Source organism: Chlorocebus sabaeus, chromosome 5 (assembly GCF_047675955.1).
Source record: "Chlorocebus sabaeus isolate Y175 chromosome 5, mChlSab1.0.hap1, whole genome shotgun sequence".
NCBI classification, from domain to species: Eukaryota; Metazoa; Chordata; class Mammalia; order Primates; family Cercopithecidae; genus Chlorocebus; species Chlorocebus sabaeus.
Window position 1 is genome coordinate 3664313 of NC_132908.1, and position 25240 is coordinate 3689552.

Here is a 25240-nt window from a genome sequence, read left to right on the forward strand (position 1 = left end):
GAGTGCAGTGGTGCAGTCATGGCTCACTGCATTCTTGAACTCCTGGGCTCAAGGGACCTTCCTGCTTTACTCTCCTGAATAGCCGGGACTGCAGGTAAGCACCATCACACGTGACTAATTAAAATTTTTTTTTTTTTTTTTTGTAGAGACAGGGTGTTTCCATGTTGACCAGGCTGGTCTTAAGCTCCTGGTCTCAAGCAATCTTCCCACCTTAGCCTCCCAAAGCTGCTGGGATTACAGGTCTGAGCCACCATGCCCGGCCTGTGCTGCTCATTTGAAACTGCTGCTATATGCCAGCATATGACATTTCCCACTGTTAATTTTTTGGTTAATGTATAATTTATCTCACTAACTTAGGGCAGGGACAAGCTTTTATTTCTCAGTAACACTCTGTGAAGACAGGAACATCCCTATTTCTTGGTGTGCCAAAGCATCTACCACAAAAGCTACTCTTTACAAAATTTTTTTTTTTTTTTTTTTTTTGAGATAGAGTTTTCGCTCTCCTTGCCCAGGCTGGAGCGCAATGGCATGATCTCGGCTCACCCCATCCTCCTCCTCCCAGGTTCAAGTGATTCTCCTGCCTCAGCCTCCCAAGTAGCTGGGATTACAGGCATGTGCCACCACGCCTGGCTAATTTTGTATTTTTAGTAGAGACAGGGTTTCTACGTGTTGGTCAGGCTGGTCTCGAACTCCCGACCTCAGGTGATCGGCCCACATCGGCCTCCCAAAGTGCTGGGAGTACAAGCAGGAGCCACCGCGCCCGGACTTTTTTGTTTGTTTGAGACGCAGTCTCACTATGTCGCCCAGGATGGAGTACACAGGCACAATCTCGGCTCACTGCAAACTCCGCCTCCCAGTTCAAGCCATTCTCGGGCCTCAGCCTCCCGAGTAGCTGGGACTACAGATGCACATCACCACGCCCAGTTAATTTTTATATTTTTAGTAGAGACGGGGTTTCTCCATGTTGCCCAGGCTGGTCTGGAACTTCTGACCTCAGGTGATCCGCCCACCTCGGCCTCCCAAAGTGCTGGGATTACAGTTGTGAGCCACCGCGCCTGGCAAGAAACATAAATTTTTTTTTTTTAATAAGACATAAACCTCACTGTGCTCAAGCAGAAGCACATTCAGGGAGCCAAGATGGTGCCAGGCGTCCTGCAAGGTCATTTCAAACTCACTTTCAAGATTAAAAACACGCCTGTAATTCCAACACTTTGCGAGGCTGAACCAGGTGGATCACTTGAGGCCAGAAGTTTGAAACTAGCCTGGCCAACGGCATGGTGAAACCCCATCTCTACAAAAAATACAACAATTAGCTGGGGGTGGTGGCACAGGCCTGTAATCCTAGCTACTCGGAAGGCTGAGGCGGGAGAATCACTTGAACCCGAGAGGCGGAGGTTGCAGTGAGCCAAGATCTTGCCACTGCCCTCCAGCCCAGGTGACAAGAGCAAAACTTTGTCTCAAAAAAACAAAAAACAAAAAACAAAAAACAAAAATTAAAAATGGCAACTGCCTACAGGGGTCGCTCAAGTAAGGCAGATGAGGAAGAGCGCACTGCGCATGCTCTGTGCTTGAAAAACACTTATCTGTCCTGTACACCACCCATAGTTCTTCTGTGGTTCTGCTTCTCGACGGCATCTTCAGTTACGCTCTTTACATACACATGCTGAGTATTTTTTTCAGCTGTGAGAAATGCTCAATTATTTTTCTGAAACCACGTCTCAATGAGCCTACAATTTTACCACGTGCAACACAGAGAATAATTTCACATTTAGATTTAATTCCGCTCCACAGAATGCCCCTTCCTGTACGGCTGCATTGTGTCCCAGCAGAGCTCTATAGGTTATTACGTACAGAGCTCCTATAGGAACTCAGAATGTCAGCAAAATAAGACTACGAGCACGCTCTGGAGAGTCGGCAAAAGCAGGTAGCTTCTGGAGGAGAGCTGACACGCGGAGGAAGGGAACAGCACCAAATGAGGAAGGTGCAATCATGCCACTCAAGAGTGGGGAAAACAATAGGAGAAAATGTGTACAATGTATACCTCTAATGGTCGTAACATCCAGGTTAGAGACTAGGGCAACCAAAGAAGCTGGAAAGTAAGGGGAGACCCCTGAAAGGAAAGTCAAAGGAAGAGAGCCCCAAATTCTGCAAATAAACTCTCAGAGGTCTCTGCCTGGGCCCCCTGAACCATGCACGTGTGGAGCTGCGGGTAAAAGAAACGAACCGCTGCCTACCAGAAAGGGTCTGCAGTCTGAGTCCAGCCAAGATCCCACTTGAAAAAAACAACTTTTCAGGAGAACATAACAGAGTTCAGAGACTCCAGAAGATGCATCCCCAGTATCCAGGATGTCATCAAAAATTACTTGACAGAGAAATGGGAAAATGTGATCCCTGCTGAAAAGAACAGTTAATTAATGGAGACCAATCCCAAGAAGATCCAGATGTTGGAATCAGAAAGACAAAGATTTAAAAGCAGCCATTACAAAAATACTATATGACAAAATAAAATACGCCCAAAATGAAAGATGGGGTATTTCAGATGCATAATCTTTAGCTGTAACTCTAGATATTATTCAACATAAAACAGAGACGAAAAAAATTCAGAGCCAGGCACAGTGGCTCACGCCTGTAATCCCAGCACTTTGGCAGACCAAGGAGGGTGGATCACCTGAGGTCAGGAGTTCAAGACAAGCCTGGCCAAGATGGTGAAACCCCATCTCTACTAAAAATACAAAATGTAGCTGGGCATGGTGGCAGGCCCCTGTAATCCCAGCTACTTGGGAGGCTGAGGCAGGAGAACTGCCTGAACCAGGAGGTGGAGGTTGCAGTGAGCTGACACTGCGCCACTGCACTCCAGCTTAGGCAACAGAGTGAGACTCTGTTTCAAAAAAAAAAATGAAAAAAAAAAAATTCAGAACAAATGAACAGGGCCTTAGGATATCTGCAACAACAGAAACAAGTTTACCATACGTGTAACTGGAGCGTCAGAAAAAGAGAAAGATAATGGGACAGAAAAAAAACTGAAGAAATAAACAAAATTTTCCCCCAAATTTGGTTAAAGACATAAATTTACAGATTCAAAAAGCTCCATGAACCAATAGGAAAATTTCAAAGAAAAACATCTAGATGTATCGGCCGGGCGCGGTGGCTCAAGCCTGTAATCCCAGCACTTTGGGAGGCCGAGAGGGGCGGATCACGAGGTCAGGAGGTCGAGACCATCCTGGCTAACACGGTGAAACTCCATCTCTACTAAAAAATACAAAAAAACTAGCCGGGCGAGGTGGCGGGCGCCTGTAGTCCCAGCTACTCCGGAGGCTGAGGCAGGAGAATGGCGTAAACCCGGGAGGCGGATCTTGCAGTGAACTGAGATCCGGCCACTGCACTCCAGTCTGGGCGACAGAGCGAGACTCTGTCTCAAAAAAAAAAAAAGAAAAACATCTAGATATATCATAAACAAACTGTTGAAAACCAAAGAAAAGAGAGTTTTGGAAGGAGCCAGAGGAAAAAGACACATTCCACAGGAGAAGAATGACAGCTAACTCCTCACCAGAAATGATGGAGACCAGAAGACAATGGTAGAGCATCTTTAAAGCCTTCAACAGCAGATGTGCACTAAAAGAAATGTTGCAATTCTTCAGGCGGAATGAAAATCCTACCTGATGGGAACTTAGATCTTCAGCAAGGAATGCAGAAGTATCAGTAATGGTAACCTGAGATAAAAAGTATTTTTCTCAGCCAGGTGTGGAGGCTCACGCCTGTAATCCCAGCACTCTGGGAGGCCAATGCAGGTGGATCATGAGGTCAGGAGTTCAAGACCAGCCTGGCCAACATGGTGAAACCCTGCCTCTACTAAAAATACAAAAATTAGCCAGGTGTGGTAGTGTGCGCCTGTAATCCTAGCTACTTGGGAGGATGAGGCAGGAGAATCGCTTGAACCTGGGAGGCGGAGGTACAGTGAGCCGAGATCAAGCCACTGCACTCCAACCTGGGGGACAAGAGTGAGACTTTGTCTCCAAAAAAAAAAAAAAAAAAAAAAATTAGCTGACTGTGGTGGCAGGCACCTGTAATCCCAGCTACTCGAGGGGCTGAGGCAGGAGAATCACCTGAACCCTGGAGGTGGAGGTTGCAGTGAGCCAAGATCACACCACTGCACTCCAGCCTCAGCAACAGAGGGAGACTCCGTCTCAAGAACAACAAAAAACGATTCTCCTGAGTACAGGCGCAGTGGTTCACGCCTGTAATCCCAGCACTTTGGGAGGCCAAGGAGGGCAGATCACCTGAGGTCAGGGAGTTCGAGATCAGCCTGGCTAACATGGTGAAACCTCGTCTCTAATAAAAAAAAAAAAAAATTAGCCAGGCACGGTGGCACACACTTGTAATCCCACTTCTGCAGGAAGCTGAAGCAGGAGAATCACTTGAACTCAGGAGGTGGGGAGGTTGCAGTGAGCCAACATCATGCCACCAGACTCCAGCCTGAGCAACAGAGTGAGACTCCATCTCAAAAAAAAAAAAAAAAAAAAAAAAAGTAAAGTACTTTTCTCTTAATAAATTTAAACTATATATGACAGGCCAGGTGCAGGGGCTCACTCCGTAATCCCAACACTTTGGGAGGCCAAAGAAGGCGGATCACCTGAGGCCAGGAGTTCAAAACCAGTCTGGCCAACATAGTGAAGTCCCGTCTCTACTAAAAATGCAAAAAATTAGCTGGGCGTGGGGGTGGGCGCTTGTAGTCGCAGCTACTGGGAAGGCTGAGGCAGGATAATCACTGGAGCCTGGGAGGCAGAGGTTACAGTGAGCCAAAATCATGCCACTGCACTCCAGCCTGGGTGACAGAGTGAGATTTCATCTCAAAAAAATAAATAAATAAAATATGACAGTCAAAAGCAAAACTTAAAGCATTATCTTGTGGTATTTGTAACATATGTGAGTGTGATGCATATGACAACTGTAACATAAAAGATGGGGTGGGGAAGAGAATTCACGTATACAGTTACAAGATTCTGACATTTTACATGAAGTATTATAATACTAATTCTAAATTAGACTATGACAAAGGTGCATATTTCTTTTAAAAAAAATTGTTTTAGATGGGTGCCTTGCTACGTTGCCCAGGTTGGTCTCAAACTCTGGGGCTCAAGGGATCCTCCTGCCTCGGCCTCCCAAAGTGCGGGGATTACAGGAGTGAGCCACCACACCTGGCTAAGGGGGCATATTTCAAACACCAGAGTAACCAGAAGAATCGCTTTAAAAAGCATTAGATAAACCACAATGGAAATCTCAAATATATTTAATTAATAAGGAACGGAAAAACAGAAAAAATCCAAACGGACAAATAAAAACCAAATAATAAAATGGTAGCAATAAATCCAACTATATCAATATTTACTCTTATGTTAATGAACTGAACTCTAATTGTAAGGCAAGGATTGTCGGAATAAATAAAGGAAGACGTAATTATATGCTATCTACGAGACACTTTAAATATAAAGAAAAAGATACACTGAAGACAAATGAATGGAAAAATACATACCACCCAAAAAGTGTGTTTAAGAAGGCTGGAGTGGCTCTATTAATATCAAGTAAAATATATTTCAAAATAAAAAACATTATTAGGAAAAAAGAAGGATATTTCAGAATACTACAAGGAACAATTCATCAGGAAAATGTAAGCACAAGTATGTATTTGCCTAATAACAGAGTTTCGAAATACATGAAGTTAAAATGGAAAGATTAAAGAAAAAACAATTCCACAATCATAGTTGGAGAAATTTTTTTTTTTTTTTTTTTTTTTTTGAGGCGGAGTCTTGCTCTGTCACCCAGGCTGGAGTGCAGTGGCACTATCTCGGCTCACTGCAAGCTCCGCCTCCTGGGTTTACGCCATTCTCCTGCCTCAGCCTCCCGAGTAGCTGGGACTACAGGCGCCTGCCACCACGCCCGGCTAATTTTTTTGTATTTTTAGTAGAGATGGGGTTTCACCGTGTTAGCCAGGATGGTCTCAATGTCCTGACCTCGTGATCCACCCACCTCGGCCTCCCAAAGTGCTGGGATTACAGGCTTGAGCCACCGCGCCCGGCCCATAGTTGGAGATCTTAACACTCCTCTCCCAACAACTGACAGAACCAAACCAAAAAACAAAACAGAAGCGAGGCACAGTGGCTCATGCTTGTAAACCCAGCATTTTGGGAGGCTGAGACAGGAGAGTCGCTCGAACCCTAGAGACAGAGGCTGCAGTGAGCCAAGATCGCGCCACTGCACTCCAGTCTGGGCGACAGAGAGATCCTGTCCCAAAAAAGAAAAAAGAAAAAATAGAAAGCCAGCCAGTCCAGAAGAAAAACCTGGGGCAAAAGATATGAATGGCATTTCACAGTGGCTACAGAAGGCAAAGGAGCAGCCAACTATGTATGAACACAGCAAGCTCTCTACGAGCTCCAAAGTAACAGAACACAGAGAAGGGTGTGTCCCTGAGGGAAGATGTACATCTGCACTTACTACAGTAGTACAAGTAAGTAGTGGCAGGACCCACAGGTAATTAATAGTAATTATGAAGGCAGCAGGAGCTCTGAGAAGCAGCAAGGCTTCTCAAGGTTTACCTGTTCACATGGTTTTGGCTTTTCAATCAAACCATATTTATTTATTCAAAACAGATATTAAATTATAAAAAATATGAGGCTGCCCGGTGCAGTGGCTCACGACTGTAATCCCAGCACTTTGGGAGGCCGAGGCAGGTGAATCACAAAGTCAGGAGTTCGAGACCAGCCAGGCCAACATGGTGAAACCCTGTCTCTACTAAAAATACAAAAATTAGCTGGGTGTGGTGGCGTGCGCCTGTAATCCCAGGCTGGGCGACACAGCGAGACTCCGTCTCGGCGGGGGCAAAAAAATATGAGGCTGTCACAAAAGTGCTAATGTTTTCCCTGCTGTCAATGTTGACATCACGTGAAAGCTGGTATGGACACATCGGATGAGGAATTCAGTCTAAGGGCCTCTCAGGAGCCAAGGCCCAATGACCAGGCTAAGTGGACCCAGCAAAGACAGAGGGAGGGGTCCTGAGGCACGAACACAGAGAAGGTCCCATGCTCAAGGCAAACAAGGACGAGGTACAAGATGAGAGCCAGAAGGGGCCACTGTGCTGCCACACAGACCTGGGAAGAAGTTTTTTGAGAAAAGACTTTCATTTTTCAAGAGGGAGATTATTTTAAAGAATAAGGCCTAGTACAGTGGCTCAAACCTGTAATCCCAGCACTCTAGGAGGCTGAGGCAGGCAGATCGTTTGAGCCCAGGAGTTTGAGACCAGCCTGGGCAAACTGGTGAAACCCTATCCCTACCCAAAATACAAAAACTTAGGTGGACATGGTGGCACGCACCTGTAGTTCCAGCTACTTGGGTACTTGAGGCGGAAGGATCACTTGAGCCCAGAGGGTAAAGGCTGCAGTAAGCTGAGATCGCACCACTGCACTCTAGCCTGGGTGACAAAGCGAGATCCTGTCTTTAAAAGAAATAAGAAAAGCTGGGTGCGGTGGCTCATGTCTGTAATCCCAGCACTTTGGGAGGCTGAGGTGGGCAGATCGCCTGAGGTCGGGAGTTTGAGACCAGCCTGACCAACATGGAGAAACTCCATCTCTACTAAAGATACAAAATTAGCCAGGCGTGGTGGCGCATGCCTATAATCCCAGCTACTTGGGAGGCCGAGGCAGGAAAATCGCTTGAACCCGGGAGGCAGATGTCGTGGTGAGCCGAGATGGTGCCATTGCATTCCAGCCTGGGGAACAAGAGTGAAACTCCATCTCAAAAAAAAAAAAAACATTCAGTAAGATGGTAGAATACAAAACTCAACAGCCATCCTATATACAGAAAACTAGTTAGAAAATATGACATGAGACCCCAGGAACAAAAACTAAACAATTAAGAATGCATAATGTAGGCCGGGCTCGGTGGCTCAAGCCTGTAATCCCAGCACTTTGGGAGGCCGAGATGGGTGGATCACGAGGTCAGGAGATCGAGACCATCCTGGCGAACACGGTGAAACCCCGTCTCTACTAAAAAATACAAAAAAACTAGCCGGGCGAGGTGGCGGGCGCCTGTAGTCCCAGCTACTTGGGAGGCTGAGGCAGAAGAATGGCATAAACCCGGGAGGCGGAGCTTGCAGTGAGCTGAGATCCGGCCACTGCACTTCAGCCTGGGCGACAGAGCCAGACTCTGTCTCAAAAAAAAAAAAAAAAAAAAAAAAAGAATGCATAATGCATTTACCAAGAAAGCTGCAAAATCTTTCCCTTTTTTCCTTCTTTGGCAAGATCTTTAAGAAAACTTTGAAACACTACTAGGGCCAAGGACTGCTATTAAATAACCCGCTTAAGACTGTTACATACACTACACACTCACAGGCAGAAGGCTAATAAGTAAACTACAGACATTACCTAACACTTGGAAAGCATCAGAGAGAAATGGGGCAACGCTGTGTAACGTGTGCTGATGCTGAATTACCTCTAACACAAAGAAAAAAAACTAGAGGTAGAACAGCGGTTTGCACACATTACCATGCTGTTCAAATGCATATACATAATGTTTATGTGATGCGCGCATGCATAGCTATTCTCATATGCCAGGCAGATCTCTGCAAGGACACCCAAAAACTGGCTAATGGACTTGCCACCAGGAGGGCTGGTGTCTGACGCATGTCAGTGGGAGACAGGCTTTTCATCAGACATACCTCTGTATCGTTTGCATATTGGACTATATATATCAATAGTCTATCTACAAAATACCCTACTTATAAAACTATTTACAAAAGTTAACATTACAGGCCAGGCGAGGTGGCTCATGCCTGTAATCTCAGCACTTTGGGAGGCCAAGGCAGGCGGATCAGCAGAGGTCAGGAGTTTGAGACCAGCCTGGCCAATGTGGTGAAACCCCATCTCCACTAAAAATACAAAAATTAGCTGGGCCTGGGGGTGCACACCTGTAATCCTAGTTACTCGGGAGACCAACCGCTTGAACCTGGGAGGCGGAGGTTCACTGAGCTGAGATCACATCTCTGCACTCCAGCCTAGGCGAGAGTGAGACTCTGTCTCAAAACAAAACGTTGCATTATAAAAAACACAAACTTACCAGAAACATAAACACATTTACAAAATCTCAAACATATTTTTAAACTATTCTCATTCTAAAATTCATATGGAAAAGCGTACATAAATAGCCAAGGAAATTTTGAAAAAAGTGAGGAAATACTATCAAATATTAAAGAACATTAATATAAAGCTACACTATTAACATAAATTTCCAGACCAAGCATGGCTGCTCACACCTGTAAGCCCAGCACTTTGTGAGGGAGATCACGCAGGAGGATCCCTCGAGCTCAGGAGTTGGGGGCCAGCCTAGGTAACATAGTGAGACCCCCCAACTCTCAAAAAGTAAAAATGAAAAAGAATTTAAATTCATTTCCAGCAGGGTACAGGGGTTCATGTTTGTAACCCCAGTGCTTTTGAAGGCCAAGTTGGGAGGATCACTTGAGGCCAGGAGGAGTTCTAGACCAGCCTGGGCAACACAGCAAGACCAACCTGTTTTTTTTAATTTCCACTGTCACTTCTTAAGTTAAAATGAATTCCAGATGGGCCATAGAAGTAAAAATAAAAGCTAAAAGTACTGAAAGAAAACATGAAATATTCAATAACTTTATTGAGCTATATCTGCCATATAATTCACCCACTTAAAGTGCACAATTCAGTGGTTTTAGTATATTCACAAAGGTATACAGCCACGACCACTAACTATAGATTTTTTTTTTTGAGACGGAGTCTCGCTCTGTAGCCCAGGCTGGAGTGCAGTGGCGCCATCTCAGCTCACTGCAAGCTCCACCTCCCAGGTTCATGCCATTCTCCTACCACAGCCTCCCCAGTAACTGGGACTACAGGCGCCCGCCACTGCGCCCGGCTAATTTTTTGTATTTTTTTTTTTAGTAGAGATGGGGTTTCACCATGTTAGTCAGCACGGTCTCGATCTCCTGACCTCGTGATCTGCCCACCTCGGCCTCCCAAAGTGCTGGGATTACAGGCGTGAGCCACTGCGCCCTGCCAACTACAGAACATTTTTATCACCCCAAAAGGAAGCCCTACAGCCACTCATGCTCACTCTTTTCCCTCTCCCACCAGCTCTCGGCAACTACTCAACTATGTCTGTCTCTATGGATTTGCCTTTTCTGGGCACCTCAAAGAAACGCAATCATACAATATATGGTCTTTTGTCTGGCTTCTTTGACTTAGCATAAAGGCTTTGGGGTTCATCCACATCTAGCATGCATCAGCATCTCATTCCTTTTCATAGCTGAAGAGCACACCACTGGATAGACGATTTTTTCCATTCATCAGATGATGATGGGTGGCTTCCAGCTTTTTTATGAGACGGAGTTTTGCTCTCATTGCCAGGCTGGAGTACAGTGGCGTGATCTTGGCTCACCACAACCTCTGCCTCCCAGGTCCAAGCGATTCTCCTGCCTCAGCCTCCTGAGTAGCTGGAATTATAGGCCTGTGCCACCACACCCAGCTAATTTTGTAATTTTTTTTTAGTAGAGACGGGGTTTCTCCATGTTGGTCAGACTGGTCTCAAACTCCTGACCTCAGGTGATTGGCCCGCCTTGGCCTCCCAAAGCGCTGGGATTGCAGGCCTGAGTCACTGCGCCCAGTCTTTTTTTTTTTTTTGAGACGGAGTCTCACTCTGCAGTGGTGTAATCTCTGCTCACTGCAACCTCCACTTCCCAGGGTCAAGTGATTCTCCTGCTGAGGCACTGGCCACCACACCCAGTTAATTTTTGCATTTTTAGTAGAGATGCGTTTTACCATGTTGGCCAGGCTAATCTTGAACTCCTGACCTCAAGTAATCCACCCACCTTACCCTCCCAAAGTGCTGGGATCATAAACATGAGCCACTGCACCTGGCACAGCTTCCAACTTTTTGCCGTAACTTTTGTTTTGCGCGGGCGGGGGGGGGGGGGTCTCACTGTGTTGCCTGGAGTGCAGGAGCTGTTTACAGGCACCGTCATGGTGCATGGTAGTCTCCAACTGGCAGGCTTAATTGATCCTCCCACCTCAGCCTCCCAAGCAGCTGGCATTAGAAGGGCGCACCACCATGCCTGGCCCATTTCCACTTTTTTTTTTTTTTTGAGAGAGGTCTTGCTCTTTGACCAGGCTGAAGTGCAGTGACACAATCATAGCTCAATGTAGTCTCAAACTCCCAGGTTCGAGCAGTTCCCTGACCTCAGCCTCCCGAGTGGCTGGGACCACAGGCATGTGCCACCACACCCAGCAATTTTTAAAAATGTTTTGTAGAGATGGAGTCTCACTATATCGTCCAGGCTGGCATTCAACTCCTGGCCTCAAGCAATCCTCCTGCCTTGGCCTCCCAAAGTGCTGGGATCCCAGGCATGAGCTACCACACCCAGCCTTGTTTCCACCTTCTGATGGACCTTCAGATTGCTTTCATTTTTGGGTTATTATGAATAATGCTACCATGAACATTCATGTGTAAGCTGTTCTGTGGACATGTTTTCATGTCTACAAGGTATGTTCCTGGGGTAGAACCGTGGGGTCATACGATAATCGGTTTCACTGTTCGAGGAGCTGCCACAATGTTTTCCTGCAGAGACTGCACCGTTTTACATTCTCACCGGCAGCGTGGGAGGGTTCTGATTTTTCTACATCCTAGTTATCCATTTAGTATCACCTTTTTTTGTTGTTGTTGTTTCTTTAATGTTTAATTATAGCCACCCTAGTGGGTAGGAAGTACTAACTCACTGTGGTTTTGCTTTGCAGTTCCTAAATGGCTAATGATGCCAGGCATCTTGAGTTTTTTAAAAAAAAATGATTTAAGAGGAAATCTTTCTAAACAAAATATATAACCCAAAAGGCCATAAATATAAGAACTACATAAAAATTTAAGTTGGCCGGGCGCGGTGGCTCAAGCCTGTAATCCCAGCACTTTGGGAGGCCGAGACAGGCGGATCACGAGGTCAGGAGATCGAGACCATCCTGGCTAACACGGTGAAACCCCTTCTCTACTAAAAATACAAAAAACTAGCCGGGCGAGGTGGCGGGCACCTGTAGTCCCAGCTACTCCGGAGGCTGAGGCAGGAGAATGGCGTAAACCCGGGAGGCGGAGCTTGCAGTGAGCTGAGATCCGGCCACTGCACTCCAGCCCGGGCTACAGAGCAAGACTCCGTCTCAAAAAAAAAAAAAAATTTAAGTCAAAAGACAAACACCCAGGTGAGGTGGCTCACGCCTATAATCTCAGCACTTTGGGAGGCCGAGGCAGGTGGATCATTTGAGGTCAGGAGTTCGACACCAGCCTGGCCAACATGGTGAAACCCCGTCTCTACCAAAAATACAAAAATTAGCCGGGCGTGGTAGCAGCCATCTGTAATCCCAGCTACTCGGGAGGCTGAGGCAGGAGACATGCTTGAACTCGGGAAGCAAAGGCTGCAGTGAGCCAAGATCGTGCCACCGCACTCCAGCCTGGGCAACAGACAGAGTGAGACTCCGATTAAAAAAAAAAAAAAGACAAATACATTAAGAAAAAAATTGGGGGCCAGACACAATGGCTCTTGCCTGTAATCCCAGTACTTTGGCAGGTAGAAGCAGGAGGATCACTTGAGGCCAGGAGTTCAAGACAAGCCTGGACAATACAGTGGGACCCCATCTCTAAAAAAAACTTTTTTAATTAGCCAGGCATGGTGGCACGTGCTACTTAAGAGGATGAGGCAGGAGGATCACTTGAGTCCAGGAGGTCAGGCCTGCAGTGAGACAGGATCGCACAACTGCACTCAAGCCTGGGTGACAAAGCAACAACCTGTCTCTAAAATAAAATTTAGCACCGTGGCTCATAATCCCAGCACTTTGGGAAGTTGAGGCAGGCGGATCCCCTGAGGTCAAGAGTTTGAGACTAGCCTGGCCAACATGGCAAAAGCCTGTCTCCACTAAAAATACAAAAAAAAAAATTAGCCAGATGGTCAGGAGCGGTGGCTCATGCCTATAATCCCAACGCTTTGGGAGGCTGAGGCAGACAGATTACGAGGTCAGGAGTTCAAGATCAGCCTGATCAATATGGTGAAACCCCATCTCTACCAAAAATACAAAAATTAGCCAGGCGTGGTGGCAGCACCTGCAGTCCCAGCTACTCGGGAGGCTGAGACAGGACAATCGCTTGAACCTGGGAGGTTGGGAGGTGGAGGCTGCAGTGAGCCAAGATTGCGCCACTGCACTCCAGCCTGGGCGACAGAGCGAGACTCCGTCTTTAAATAAATAAATAAATAAATAAATAAATAAATAAATAAATAAAAACTAGCTGGGCATGGTGGCGCGTGCCTGTAATCCCAGCTACTTGCAAGGCTGAGGCAAGTGGACTGCTTGACCTCGGGAGGCAGAGGCTGCAATGACGTGACATGGCGCCACTGCACACCAGCCCAGGAAACAGAGTCAGACTCTGTCTCAATTTTTTATTTTTTTGAGATAGAGTTTTGCTCTGTTGACCAGGCTGAGGTGCAGTGGTGCAGTGGTGCGATCTTGGCTCACTGCAAGCTCTACCTCCCGGGTTCACACCATTCTCCTGCTTCAGTCTCCGAAGCAGCTGGGACTACAGGTGCCCACCACCACACCCAGCTAATTTTTTGTATTTTTAGTAGAGACGGGGTTTCACCATGTTAGCCAGGAAGGTCTCGATCTCCTGACCTCACGATCTGCCCGCCTCGGCCTCCCACGGTGCTGGGATTATAGGCGTGAGCCACCATGCCCGGCCTGACTCTGTCTCAATTTTCAAAAATTATTTAAAACGATGAGCACGTTGTCTCATGCCTCTAATCCCAGCACTCTGGGAGGCCGAGACAGGCAGATCACGAGGTCAGAAAAACGAGACCATCCTGGCTAACACAGTGAAACTCTGTCTCTACTAAAAATACAATAAAATATTAGCCGGGCCTGGTGGCAGGCCCCTATAGTCCCAGCTACTCAGGAGGCTGAAGCAGGAGAATGCTGTGAGCCTGGGAGGTGGAGCTTGCAGTGAGCCGAGATCACGCCACTGGACCCCAGCCTGGACGACAGAGCGAGACTTCATCTCAAAAAAAAAAAAAGTATTTAATTAAATTTAATTTTTAAAAAATCTTAAACTCACTAGTTTCAGTTAACGTACCAAGGTCTATTTTCCTTAATGCACCAAGACCACTTACAAATCATCCATAAGAAAAAGGCCGGCCGGGCGCAGTGGCTCACGCATGATATCCCAGCACTTTGGGAGGCAAAAGTGGGCGTATCATGAGGTCAAGGGATTGAGATCATCCTGGCAACATGGTGAAACCCCGTCTCTACCAAAAAAACAAAAAGGTACAAAAATTAGCTGGGCGTGGTGGTGCGTGCCTGTAATTCCAGCTACTCGGGAGGCTGAGGCAGGAGAATCACTTGAACCCAGGAGGCAGAGGTTGCCATAAGCTGAGAACACGCCACTGCACTCCAGCCTGGGCAACGAGTACAAACTGCCCCAAAAAGAAAAAGAAAAAGAAAAAGAAAAAAAAAGAAAAAGGTCATTGGTCCAAGAGAAAAATAGCCATTCACAAAAACAAGAAACATCAATGCCTTTACATTCCAGAAAAAGATGTTTTACCACATTCATAAGTAAGGAAATGCACTTTAAAACAAGAAAGCATTTTCACTACCAGATTGACAGAGATGTTGTGAATACTGTCATTCTAGCATCGGTGAAGGTGCGAGAAACTGGTGGCAATGCCGTCTGTGATTTTGGGGAAAGTCAGCAACAACCTAAATGTCCACCATGAGAGGGTTACATAAATTACGAAAATCCACACTGTGGAAGCTCTGTGGCGATAGGAAACAAACCCCAGAATATAAGTGGAAAACGCAAAGTACGGAAGATTACACAAGGTCCCTTCCCAGTTTACCTTTGTTTCTTTTGTGTATATGTGTGTGTGTGTGTGTGAGGAGTTTCGCTCTTGCCGCCAGGTTGGAGCACAGTGGTACTATCTCGGCACACCACCACCTCTGCCTCCTGGTTTCAAGCGATTCTCCTGCCTCAGTGTCTCGAGTAGCTGGGATTACAGGTGTGTACCACCACACCCGGCTAATTTTGTATTCTTAGTAGAGACAGGGTTTCTCCATGTTGGCCAGGCTGCTCTCGAACTCCCAACCTCAGGTGATCTGCCTGCCTCAGCCTCCCAAAGTGCTGGGATTACAGGTGTGAGCCGCAGCGCCCGGCGAGAAGATTTTTAAGCACGTCAACATTCTGGACAGAAAGAGCTGTATTTCCTCACAAATGTCTGGGTTCTTAGCTCTGGCATTTTCAACACTCACTGCTTCCTGGGGCTTCCTGTGTTCCAGAATCTGGTCTACCCATTCTCTACTATGATATACTGATACTTCATTCATCAGGAAACGTAACTCCTTATACATAAAGAAAAAGAACAAAAAGGGAAAGGGCACCCTGGAACAGTCAAAATATGGGCCTGAAGGCTTCACGCTAAGCTGGGGTCATGGAAGACTACTGGCCCCACATGAAATCCATCTCTCTCTTTTTAACAATTTGATGCTAACAAGTTTCCCAGTCACACATGAAAGGAGAGAACACGGCTCCAGACACGCCTGCAAGTTAAAGCCACAGTAAGAGAGGCCAAAAATAAATAGTCACAATGCAGTTTTGATGTGGGGACACTTTATAGACAAAGGATTCTTCACATTTCAATGGCCCTGCGGGAGCCTATGTATTAAAACAGAAGACCAAAAATTAACACCCATAATAATGACCCTGAAAACATCAAAGAAAGGTTCAGTTATGGGCCATCTAACAATGAAGTGTTTTAGAAAGACTAGTCATCATAACGGTTAAAACGAAATGTTTTAAAGTCAGCCTCAAGGAAAATTCGCTTGAACATTCCATTGCCTGACAAATGCTGAAATCCTGGCAAGTGTGAACTAACACGGCAATGTGCTGTCTTAATTTCTCCTTCAAGGAGCGTATCACTAACCTGACACATACAGTTACATTAGGACCCATGCCCTTCTGTCTTGTTCTCAGCAGCACTGCTGTATAGCCTATTGCTCTTCTTTAATATGGCATTTAATTTAGCTATCTCAAAATTAATTTCATTTTTTTTTTTTTTTTTGAGACACTGTCGCTCTGTCACCCAGACTGTAGGCTTCACAGGCTTAAGCGAGCCTCCCACTTCAGTCTTGGTAGCTAGGACCATAGGCACACCCAGCTAATTGAAAAAAAATGGTTTTTTTGGTAGATGGAGGTCTCCCTAGGTAATTACCCAGGGTGGTCTCAAATTCCTACACTCACAGGATCCTCCCACTGCAGCCCCCAAAGTGCTAGGATTACAGGCATGAGCTACCAGGACTGGCGAATTTTTTACGTTCTAACCACATTTCTTAATTATATGGCTATTAAGTAACTGAGCCATTCTTTTTTTATTTTTTTTTTTTGAGACGGAGTCTCGCTCTGTCGCCCAGGCTGGAGTGCAGTGGCCGGATCTCAGCTCACTGCAAGCTCCACCTCCCGGGTTCATGCCATTCTCCTGCCTCAGCCTCCCGAGTAGCTGGGACTACAGGCGCCCGCCACCTCGCCCGGCTAGTTTTTTTGTAGTTTTAGTAGAGACGGGGTTTCACCGTGTTAGCCAGGATGGTCTCGATCTTCTGACCTCGTGATCCGCCCGTCTCGGCCTCCCAAAGTGCTGGGATTACAGGCTTGAGCCACCGCGCCCGGCCAGAGCCATTCTTTTAAAACCGATGATTCAGCTACACATCCTTTCAATTTACCTCATCTACAAGAATTCCCCTGGTTAAAAAGCCAATGGCAGGGCTGGGAACAATGGCTCACACCTGTAATCCCAGCACTTTAGGAGGCTGAGGCAGGCAGATCACAAGGTCAGGAGTTCAAGACCAGCCTGGCCAACATGGTGACACCCCACCTCAACTAAAAATACAAAAATTAGCCAGGCACAGTGGTGCGTGCCTGTGGCCCCAGCTACTCGGGAGGCTGAGGCAGGACAAGTGCTTGAACCCGGGAGGCAGAGGTTGCAGTGAGCCGAGTTCGTGCCACTGCACTCCAGCGTGGGCAACAGAGCAAGACTGTCTTTAAAAAAAAAAAAAAAAAAAAAGTGGCAGTAATACTCCCGCAAGTAGATACTGTTTCTCTAAGCTACAGCTTTTATAGTAATTCCTAGTAGTTTTAGCAGAAATAACCAGCCACACCACAAACTCACTCCCTGAAATGTATTTTGTTAAATGCTATGGAACTACAGGGAAGCCACTTTGTGCACTAAACAAAAGCAGCTTCCTAGCAGAAGGCAGGTCTTCAGCAGGACTAAGCAGGATGGTGGTAACAAAGTTCTAACTGGCTACACCTGCGGCACCAAAAACGGAATCCATGAACATTCTCTGGCTTTGAACCTAAAAGCACTTTTTACTTCGTTTGAGTGCGAATGGACACATTGTCAATCACTATCAAGATTCTTTGTCTGGGCCGGGCGCGGTGGCTCACGCCTGTAATCCCAGCCCTTTGGGAGGCCAAGGCGGGCGGATCACAAGGTCAGGAGATCGAGACCATGGTGAAACCCCGTCTCTACTAAAAAATAGAAAAAAATTAGCCGGGCGCAGTGGCGGGCGCCTGTAGTCCCAGCTACTCGGGAGGCTGAGGCAGGAGAATGGCGTGAACCCGGGAGGCGGAGCTTGCAGTGAGCCGAGATTGCGCCACTGCACTCCAGGCGGGGCGACAGAGTGAGACTCCGTCTCAAAAAAAAAAAAAAAAAAAAAAAAAAAGATTCTTTGTCTGGCCCCAAGTGCTGGGTGGTGGCTCACATTTGTAATCCCAGCACTTTGGGAGGCCAAAGCAGGAAGATGAAAAGGTCAAAAGATCGAGACCATCCTGCCCAACATGGTGAAACCCCATCTCTACTAAAAACACAAAAATTAGCTGGCCATGGTGGCGGGCACCTGTAGGCCCAGCTACTTGGGAGGCTGAGGCAGGAGAGTTGCTGGAACTCAGGAGGCAGAGGCTGCAGTGAGCTGAGGTCATGCCACTGTACTCCAGTCCGGCAACAGTAAGAATCTGTTTCAAAAAAAAAAAAAATCAGTATTTTGAGACAAGCAAGTATCACCGGCCTCAGTAACAGCCTTTCATGGAACTCACCTTTGTCACATGTTATTTACTGACATGGGGGGCAGGAGTAAATGTTTATTTTTCTGCAGTTTTCTTATCAACTTGACACCCTCCCCCACCCCACCCCCACAAGCTGCATTCCCTCCCTTCTTGCCAAGGGGTAGCAAAATACTTGGAAGAGTTCTCTTTTGTCTTAGCTTAGGCCAACTACTCACCCAGTAACTAATAAATGCTTTGCTAATCGCTTACATTCAGATTGATGTGTTTGTTTCCAAGATGGAGTCTTGCACTGTCGCCCAGGAGGGAGTGCAGTGGCACAATCTCGGCTCACTGCAACCTTCAACCTCCACCTCCCAGGTTCAAGCAATTCTCGTGCCTCAGCCTCCCAAGTAGCTGGGATTACAGGCACCTGCTACCACCCTGGCTAATTTCTTTATATTTTTAGTAGAGACGGGGTTTCTCCATGTTGACCAGGCTGGTCTCAAACTCAAGTGATCCACCCACCTCGGCCTCCCAAAGTGCTGGGATTACACACAAAAGCCACCGTGCATGGCCCGATGTGTTCTTTTTCAGGCGCTCAGATAACTCAGTCCCCCTGGTCCTAACCAAACGGAAGGTCCTCCTGGAGGTCTTGGGCAGCTGGGCCACACTTTCCTCTGCCATCTAAGTGCCAGCACCATGGCTTATTCAGACGACAAAGGTGTCGCGGACGCTACACCTCTAGTGTCCTCTCAGCAACACAAAGAGCTGTTTCACAGAGACAGTGGCATCTGACCAGCAAGTACTGCTCCCCTCCACTCTGAAAAGAACCACTGGGGAGCACTAGAAATTCACCTGAATTCTCCTGAAGGGTGCAGCACACAAGACATGGAAATCAAACAGCACAGGCTCCAAACAAAGGGAGAGCAGAGAGAGGAGGCAAAACCGGTCAACAAAATAAGTACTGAAGGGGAGGGCGCAGCAGGCAGGCACCGCCTGCAGGAGCGTGGTCCAGGTGAGGCTCTTTTTGGAAGATGAAACAAACTTGCTAGCGCTTGAGCCCCGAGCAAAATGAGGAAACCAGCTGTCCTGACCTTCCTGGTGCTGGCAGCTGACCTACTCTTACAACTCCGATTTCCAAGACAAGAATTCCAGCAAAGGCTCCAGCTTACAGAGAACGAAAGGCCCAAGACCTTAACGCCTGCACCAACCAGTCCTATCGTGGTTGCCTCACAGTCATTTTCTGGCAATTTCACGAAAACAAGAGCATCTGACACGACCAAGAGACTGGGCTCAGTGCCCTTGGTGATCGTGGCAGTCAGCTGGTCATGCAAAATGACCAACCAGTCACCCTACCTGCCTGACCACAAAATCATGTTTTGGGAGACGGCATCTGCTGTTGATCTTTCCAGGCCTTCCCTCTCCTTTAGGAGGCAGCCTCATCCTTCTACTGGCACATCTGACACTTCTGACAGTTGGAGCTCCGACGAAAAGGTCTCATGGGGGTTTATACTGTGTGGACCTCGAAGGGCCACGTGGCTGGACTCCCCAAACACCAGGCCCAGGGCTGGCTCTGTGACTCTCCTGAGGATTGTAGGATGAGGCTTCTATCCACAAGCTTGTATCTGACAGAAAAAACACAACTGCTGGCCTTATTCACCATCACTTCTGCACACCCCGGCAAGTCTTTCTTCAAACCAATTATTCAGAGCCATCTCCTTACCCCTGCGCCTGCAGCTTTCCAGACACAGATGCTGCCCCCTTCGCTCCAGTGCAAACAGCCTTGGAGACTTGGCCCAAATCGCTCCTCATCTGTGAAACTTACCCTGAGGCAAGCAGCTATCGTTTCTGCATTCCCTAATGTGCTGTCCAGGCCACCAAGATGGCCCTGGTACACTGCCCAGCAGTCACCTATGACCCAGACAGCAGGGTCACATTTTCTTTGAAGACTCAGGGGGCCTTTGAAATATATTTGTTGAATAAACTGTTATAGGCAAAAATGACAAATATAAAGTGCACAAGCAAAGATCCTAGCCCACCCCTCACAGAAATATTCTGATGGTAGGCCAGGCACAGTGGCTCACGCCTGTAATCCCAGCATTTGGGGAGGCTGAGGCGAGTGGATTACAGGGTCATGAGTTCGAGACCACCCTAACCAGCACAGTGACACCCTCTCTCTACTAAAAATACAAAACTTAGCTGGGTGTGGTGGCACCTGCCTGTAGTCCCAGCTACTCGGGAGGCTAAGGCAGGAGAATTGCTTGAACCCAGGAGGCAGAGGTTGCGGTGAGTAGAAGCTGCACCACTGCACTCCAGCCTGGGCAACAGAGCGACACTGTCTTGAAAAAAAAAAAAAAAAAAAAAAAGACAAGATATTCTGAAGACAAGTGACTGGGCCTGGCACTGTCAGGGGTCAGTGAGGCCTGAAAGGGTAAGAGGGCTGAGCTCACTGGTAACTGAGGTAGTGCAGCATGGGCGAGAGGATTCCACAGATACAAGACGTACACATGTGAGGCCAGGCACACGCTAGAACCTGGAAACACTTTCCCAAGAGAAAAAAAATTCAAAAAGTCTGGATTTTCTATATAGGTAGATCTGCCTAAACCACTCTTTCTCCCCTGTTGCACAAGACAAGTATTGTCTTAGCTAAATTCACTCATCATTCAATCAATCCAAACAATTTACCTGCCCACTCATCCACACAGCTGACAATGGCAAGGGCATTTGCAACACAGAAGGCTGCCAAGAACACGTTCCATTTCTTAGACTCAGGCAGAGGAATGCTTGAACCACTGCACCAGGAGGAGGAGAGGACAGAGATGATTAAGAAAGAGAAAAAGGGCCAGGCACGGTGGCTCACGCCAGTAATCCCAGGACTTTGGGAGGCCAAGGTGGGTAGATCACGAGGTCAGGAGATCGAGACCATCCTGGCTAACACAGTGAAACCCCGTCTCTACTAAAGATACGAAAAATTAGCCAGGCTTGGTGGTGGGCGCCTGTAGTCCCAGCTACTCGGGCAGCTAAAGCAGGAGAATGGTGTGAACCCGGGAGGTGAAGCTTGCAGTGAGCCCATGCCACTGCACTCCAACCTGGGGGACAGAGACTACGTCTCAAAAAAAAAAAAAAAAAAGGCCGGGCGTGGTGGCTCAAGCCTGTAATCCCAGCACTTTGGGAGGCCGAGATGGGTGGATCACGAGGTCAGGAGATCGAGACCATCCTGGCTAACATGGTGAAACCCCATCTCTACTAAAAATACAAAAAAATTAGCCGGGCGTGGTGGCAGGCGCCTGTAGTCCCTGCTACTCGGGAGGCTGAGGCAGGAGAATGGCGTGAACCCAGGAGGCGGAGCTTGCAGTGAGCCGAGATAGTGCCACTGCACTCCAGCCTGGGCGACAGAGCAAGACTCTGCCTCAAAAAAAAAAAAAAAAAGGCCGGGCGCGGTGGCTCAAGCCTGTAATCCCAGCACTTTGGGAGGCCGAGACGGGCGGATCACGAGGTCAGGAGATCGAGACCATCCTGGCTAACATGGTGAAACCCCGTCTCTACTAAAAAAATACAAAAAAACTAGCCGGGCGAGGTGGCGGGCGCCTGTAGTCCCAGCTACTGGGGAGGCTGAGGCAGGAGAATGGCGTAAACCCAGGAGGCGGAGCTTGCAGTGAGCTGAGATCCGGCCACTGCACTCCAACCTGGGCGACAGAGCGAGACTCCGTCTCAAAAAAAAAAAAAAAAAAAAAGAAGAAAAAGAAAAAGAAAAAGAAATAAAGAAACAGAATTAAGGTCGGGCTCGGTGGCTCATGCCTGTAATCCCAGCACTTTGGGAGGCCGAGACAGGCGGATCACGAGGTCAGGAGATCGAGACCATCCTGGCTAACACGGTGAAACCCTGTCTCTACTAAAAATACAAAAAATTAGCCGAGCATGGTGGTGGGCGCCTGTAGTCCCAGCTACTCCAAACACTGAGGCAGGAGAATAGCATGAACCCAGGAGGCAGAGCTTGCAGTGAGCCGAGATTGCACAACTGCACTCCAGCCTGAGAGACAGAGCAAGACTCCATCTAAAAATAAATAAATAAATAAATAAATAAATAAATAAATAAATAATTAGAATTAAAATGTCCCTGAGCTGAAAACTGACACATTTTCCAAATGGAAGCAACAGAGCATGATACAGAGCACGAATCACAAACACCTGTGGACGCCAGACCACGAACAACAAAGAGAAAAAACCTCAGTCTCCAAGGAGGAAAAAATCCGAGTCAGCTACAAAAGAAACAAGAACCAAATTAATAGGACAGTTAGCTGGGCACAGTGGCACATGCTTGCAATCCCAGCACTTTGGGGGGCGAGGCCGTCAGATCACTTGAGGTCAGGTGTTTGAGACCAGCCTGGCCAACGCAGTGAAACTCCACCTCATAAAGACAAGAAAAACAAATAAATAAATAAATAATTGATCAGACAGCGGTGCTAGAAGAAAGCAACAGCATCACTTTCTGAGGGAAAATTATTATTATTTTTGTTGTTGAGATGGAGTCTCACTCCGTCGCCCAGGCAGGAGTGCAGTGGTGCAATCTCAGCTCACTGCAACCTCTGCCTCCCAGTTTCAAGTGATTCTCCGGCCTCAGCCTCCCCAGAGGCTGCAATTACAGGCGTGTGCCACCACACCCAGTTAATTTTTGTATTTTTATTAGAGATGGGGTTTCACCACGTTGGCCAGGCTGGTCGTGAACTCCTGATCTGCCCGCCTCAGCCTCCCAAACTGCTGGGATTACAGGCGTGAGCCACCATGCCCGGTCACAAGGTATGCTTTCATAGGCGACTGGTTTTGAAAAGACATAATATTCAGCGTTGAAGAAAATATCTTTGTAATAGGCAGTCTTGATGCCTGCTAATGGGGATATAAATTGATAATGCCTTCTTGGACAATCTGGCAGTATCCGCTAACATTTCAAAAATGCATAGGCTCTGAAACATCAATTCTAAAACTCTAAGTAAAGCTAAAGAAATACTGCACGTGGACAAATATTTAAGTACTTACCCATTCTATGCAGTATTGTAATAAAAATTAAAACCTGAAATAATCTTTATTGCGTCCATTAATAGGACAATGTTTAAGCAAATGACAAGTCCATAATACAGAATACTGTGTAGTCACTGGAAAGCACGTGGACCTGTGTACACTGAATTGAAAAGATGTGGAAAGAATGCTGGGAGAGTTAAAATTTTCTGGAGCACAACGTACCACAATGCAAATATAGTTTAGGCTTTTTAGAGTGAAAACAGTTATACGTAGACATTTATGTTTACACGTGTCACAGTGTGTACAGCCCCAAAGGAACAAAACTGTTCACTGCTGTTACCTCCGAGTGAGGACTGGGAAAGCAGAGGTTAGGGTCATTCTCTCTTTTATTGGCGCATCCATCAATTCCAGGCCCCGAGGACACAACTGCATCAACGACACCGAGTCCACCTGCTCTGGAAACCCGGGTGACTGCTGTTGGTTTTGCTCACTACGGCGTCCCCAGAACCTGTTCTGCACCGGGCACTGAGCGGGCGCTCACGTGTGCGTCCAATGAACGAATTAACAAATGAACAGTCAGTGCGCTACTGAGGGGCGGGGAGGGGTAAAGCACCATCCAGGGAACTTGCACGATCACCCCGAGTGAGTCCGTTCCCCGCCACACGCACTCGCAAAGACTCCGCGCTCTGCAGCGGCTCCACCTGCTCGTGCGCTACCTGATTGGACCGGAAGCTCCAGGAGGGACGACCCCGCGGCCGCTCCGCCCGACCCCGCGACGCCCCAAGCCCCGACCTCCTTCAAGGCTCCAAGGAGCCGGTGTCGAGACGAGTCCAGCCGAGAAAAAGGCAGCCTGGCCGGAGCTGGCGAGGAGTGGAGCGAAAGGAAACGCGCCTGCAGAGATGGGCCTCGCCGGACCTCCCACGCCCGTGAAGCAGGTGCCGGTGCCGGCGCCTCACGCCCCGGAGCACCAAGGAGGGACGACCCTGCAGTCTCCGTGGCCCGGCCCGCCCGCTGCCCGTCCAGCCAGGCCGCCCTCACCTCCCGGGGCGGCCGCCAGCGCCGGCGCCCGCAGCAGAGGCCGCAGGCGGCGGCCCCACAGCAACAGCGCCCGCAACTCGCGCGCCATGTCGTCCTCTCAGAGCGCCGCGCACAGCCACGCGGGACCAAACAGGATGGGACGGGGCGGGACGAGGCCGCGCGGGGCGGGGCTTTCCTCGGGCGCGGGGCGGTGACGTCACGGCGGGCCCCGGGCTGTCCGGGCAGCTGCCTGCTCTGGCGCGTGGCGGGGTACGACCCCTCGCGTGGACAGTTGGGCCTGGGGGCGGGGCCTCTGTGACCTTGGGTCGCGTTGTCAAGGGCGACGGGGCCTGCGCGCGGAGCTGGGGGAGGTGGCCCCGCCGCCCCCGGCCCACGCTGGTCGGCTGCGCCTAGCTGTGCGCATTCCTGGAACGGGGCGGATGTCAGTATCCACGCGAGAGTGTGGAGGTGGCATCGGGGAAGAAGCAGTTCCCGTCTCCGCGACCTTTGTGAATCCCGGCCATCCGTATAGGCCTCTGCAAGTCTCTTGCAAACCAAGACTGGCCAAAAAGCTAAAACGAATGAGGAAGGGAATTCCACGCTTGACTGGCTACACCAAAACGTGAACCCAGTAACCAACGCCACCAGGAAAACTGCGGTTATTCGTGTATTCCACTTCTCTTGCCCTTGTCGAGAAGAGTCAAACTAAAATATTTAGAAGTTTATTCTGAGCCAAATATTAGTGTGCATGGAGGGAGGCAGAGTCTCAAAAGGTCCTGAGAACTTGTGCCCAAGGTGGTTTGGGTTACAGCTTGCTTGGTTTTATACATTTTAAGGAGACATAAGACATCAGTCAATACATGTAAGACATAGGTTGGTTCTGTATGGAAAGGCAGGACAACTCAAAGGGTGAAATACTTAAAGGTCATAGGTGGATTCAAAAATTTTCTGATTGGCAATTGGTTCGAAGAGTTGAGTTCTGGCTGGGCGGGGTGGCTCATGCCTGTAATCCCAACACTGGGAGGCCGAGGTGGTCGAATTGCTTGAGGTCAGGAGTTGGAGACCGCGTGGGCAACATGGT

General features: G+C 48.1%; 1 protein-coding gene across 1 annotated transcript in view; it reads right to left on the reverse strand.

Annotated features, from left to right (window-relative positions):
• TRAP1 (TNF receptor associated protein 1) overlaps positions 1-24343 on the reverse strand; it is a 70684-nt gene extending 46341 nt beyond the window's left edge. Inside the window, exon 1 of the mRNA XM_007983989.3 lies at positions 24181-24343. Within this exon, the coding sequence (XP_007982180.2) occupies positions 24181-24268 (88 nt within the window). The 5' untranslated portion in view covers positions 24269-24343. The remainder of the gene's footprint in view (positions 1-24180) is intronic.
• Between the last annotated feature and the right edge of the window lie 897 nt (positions 24344-25240).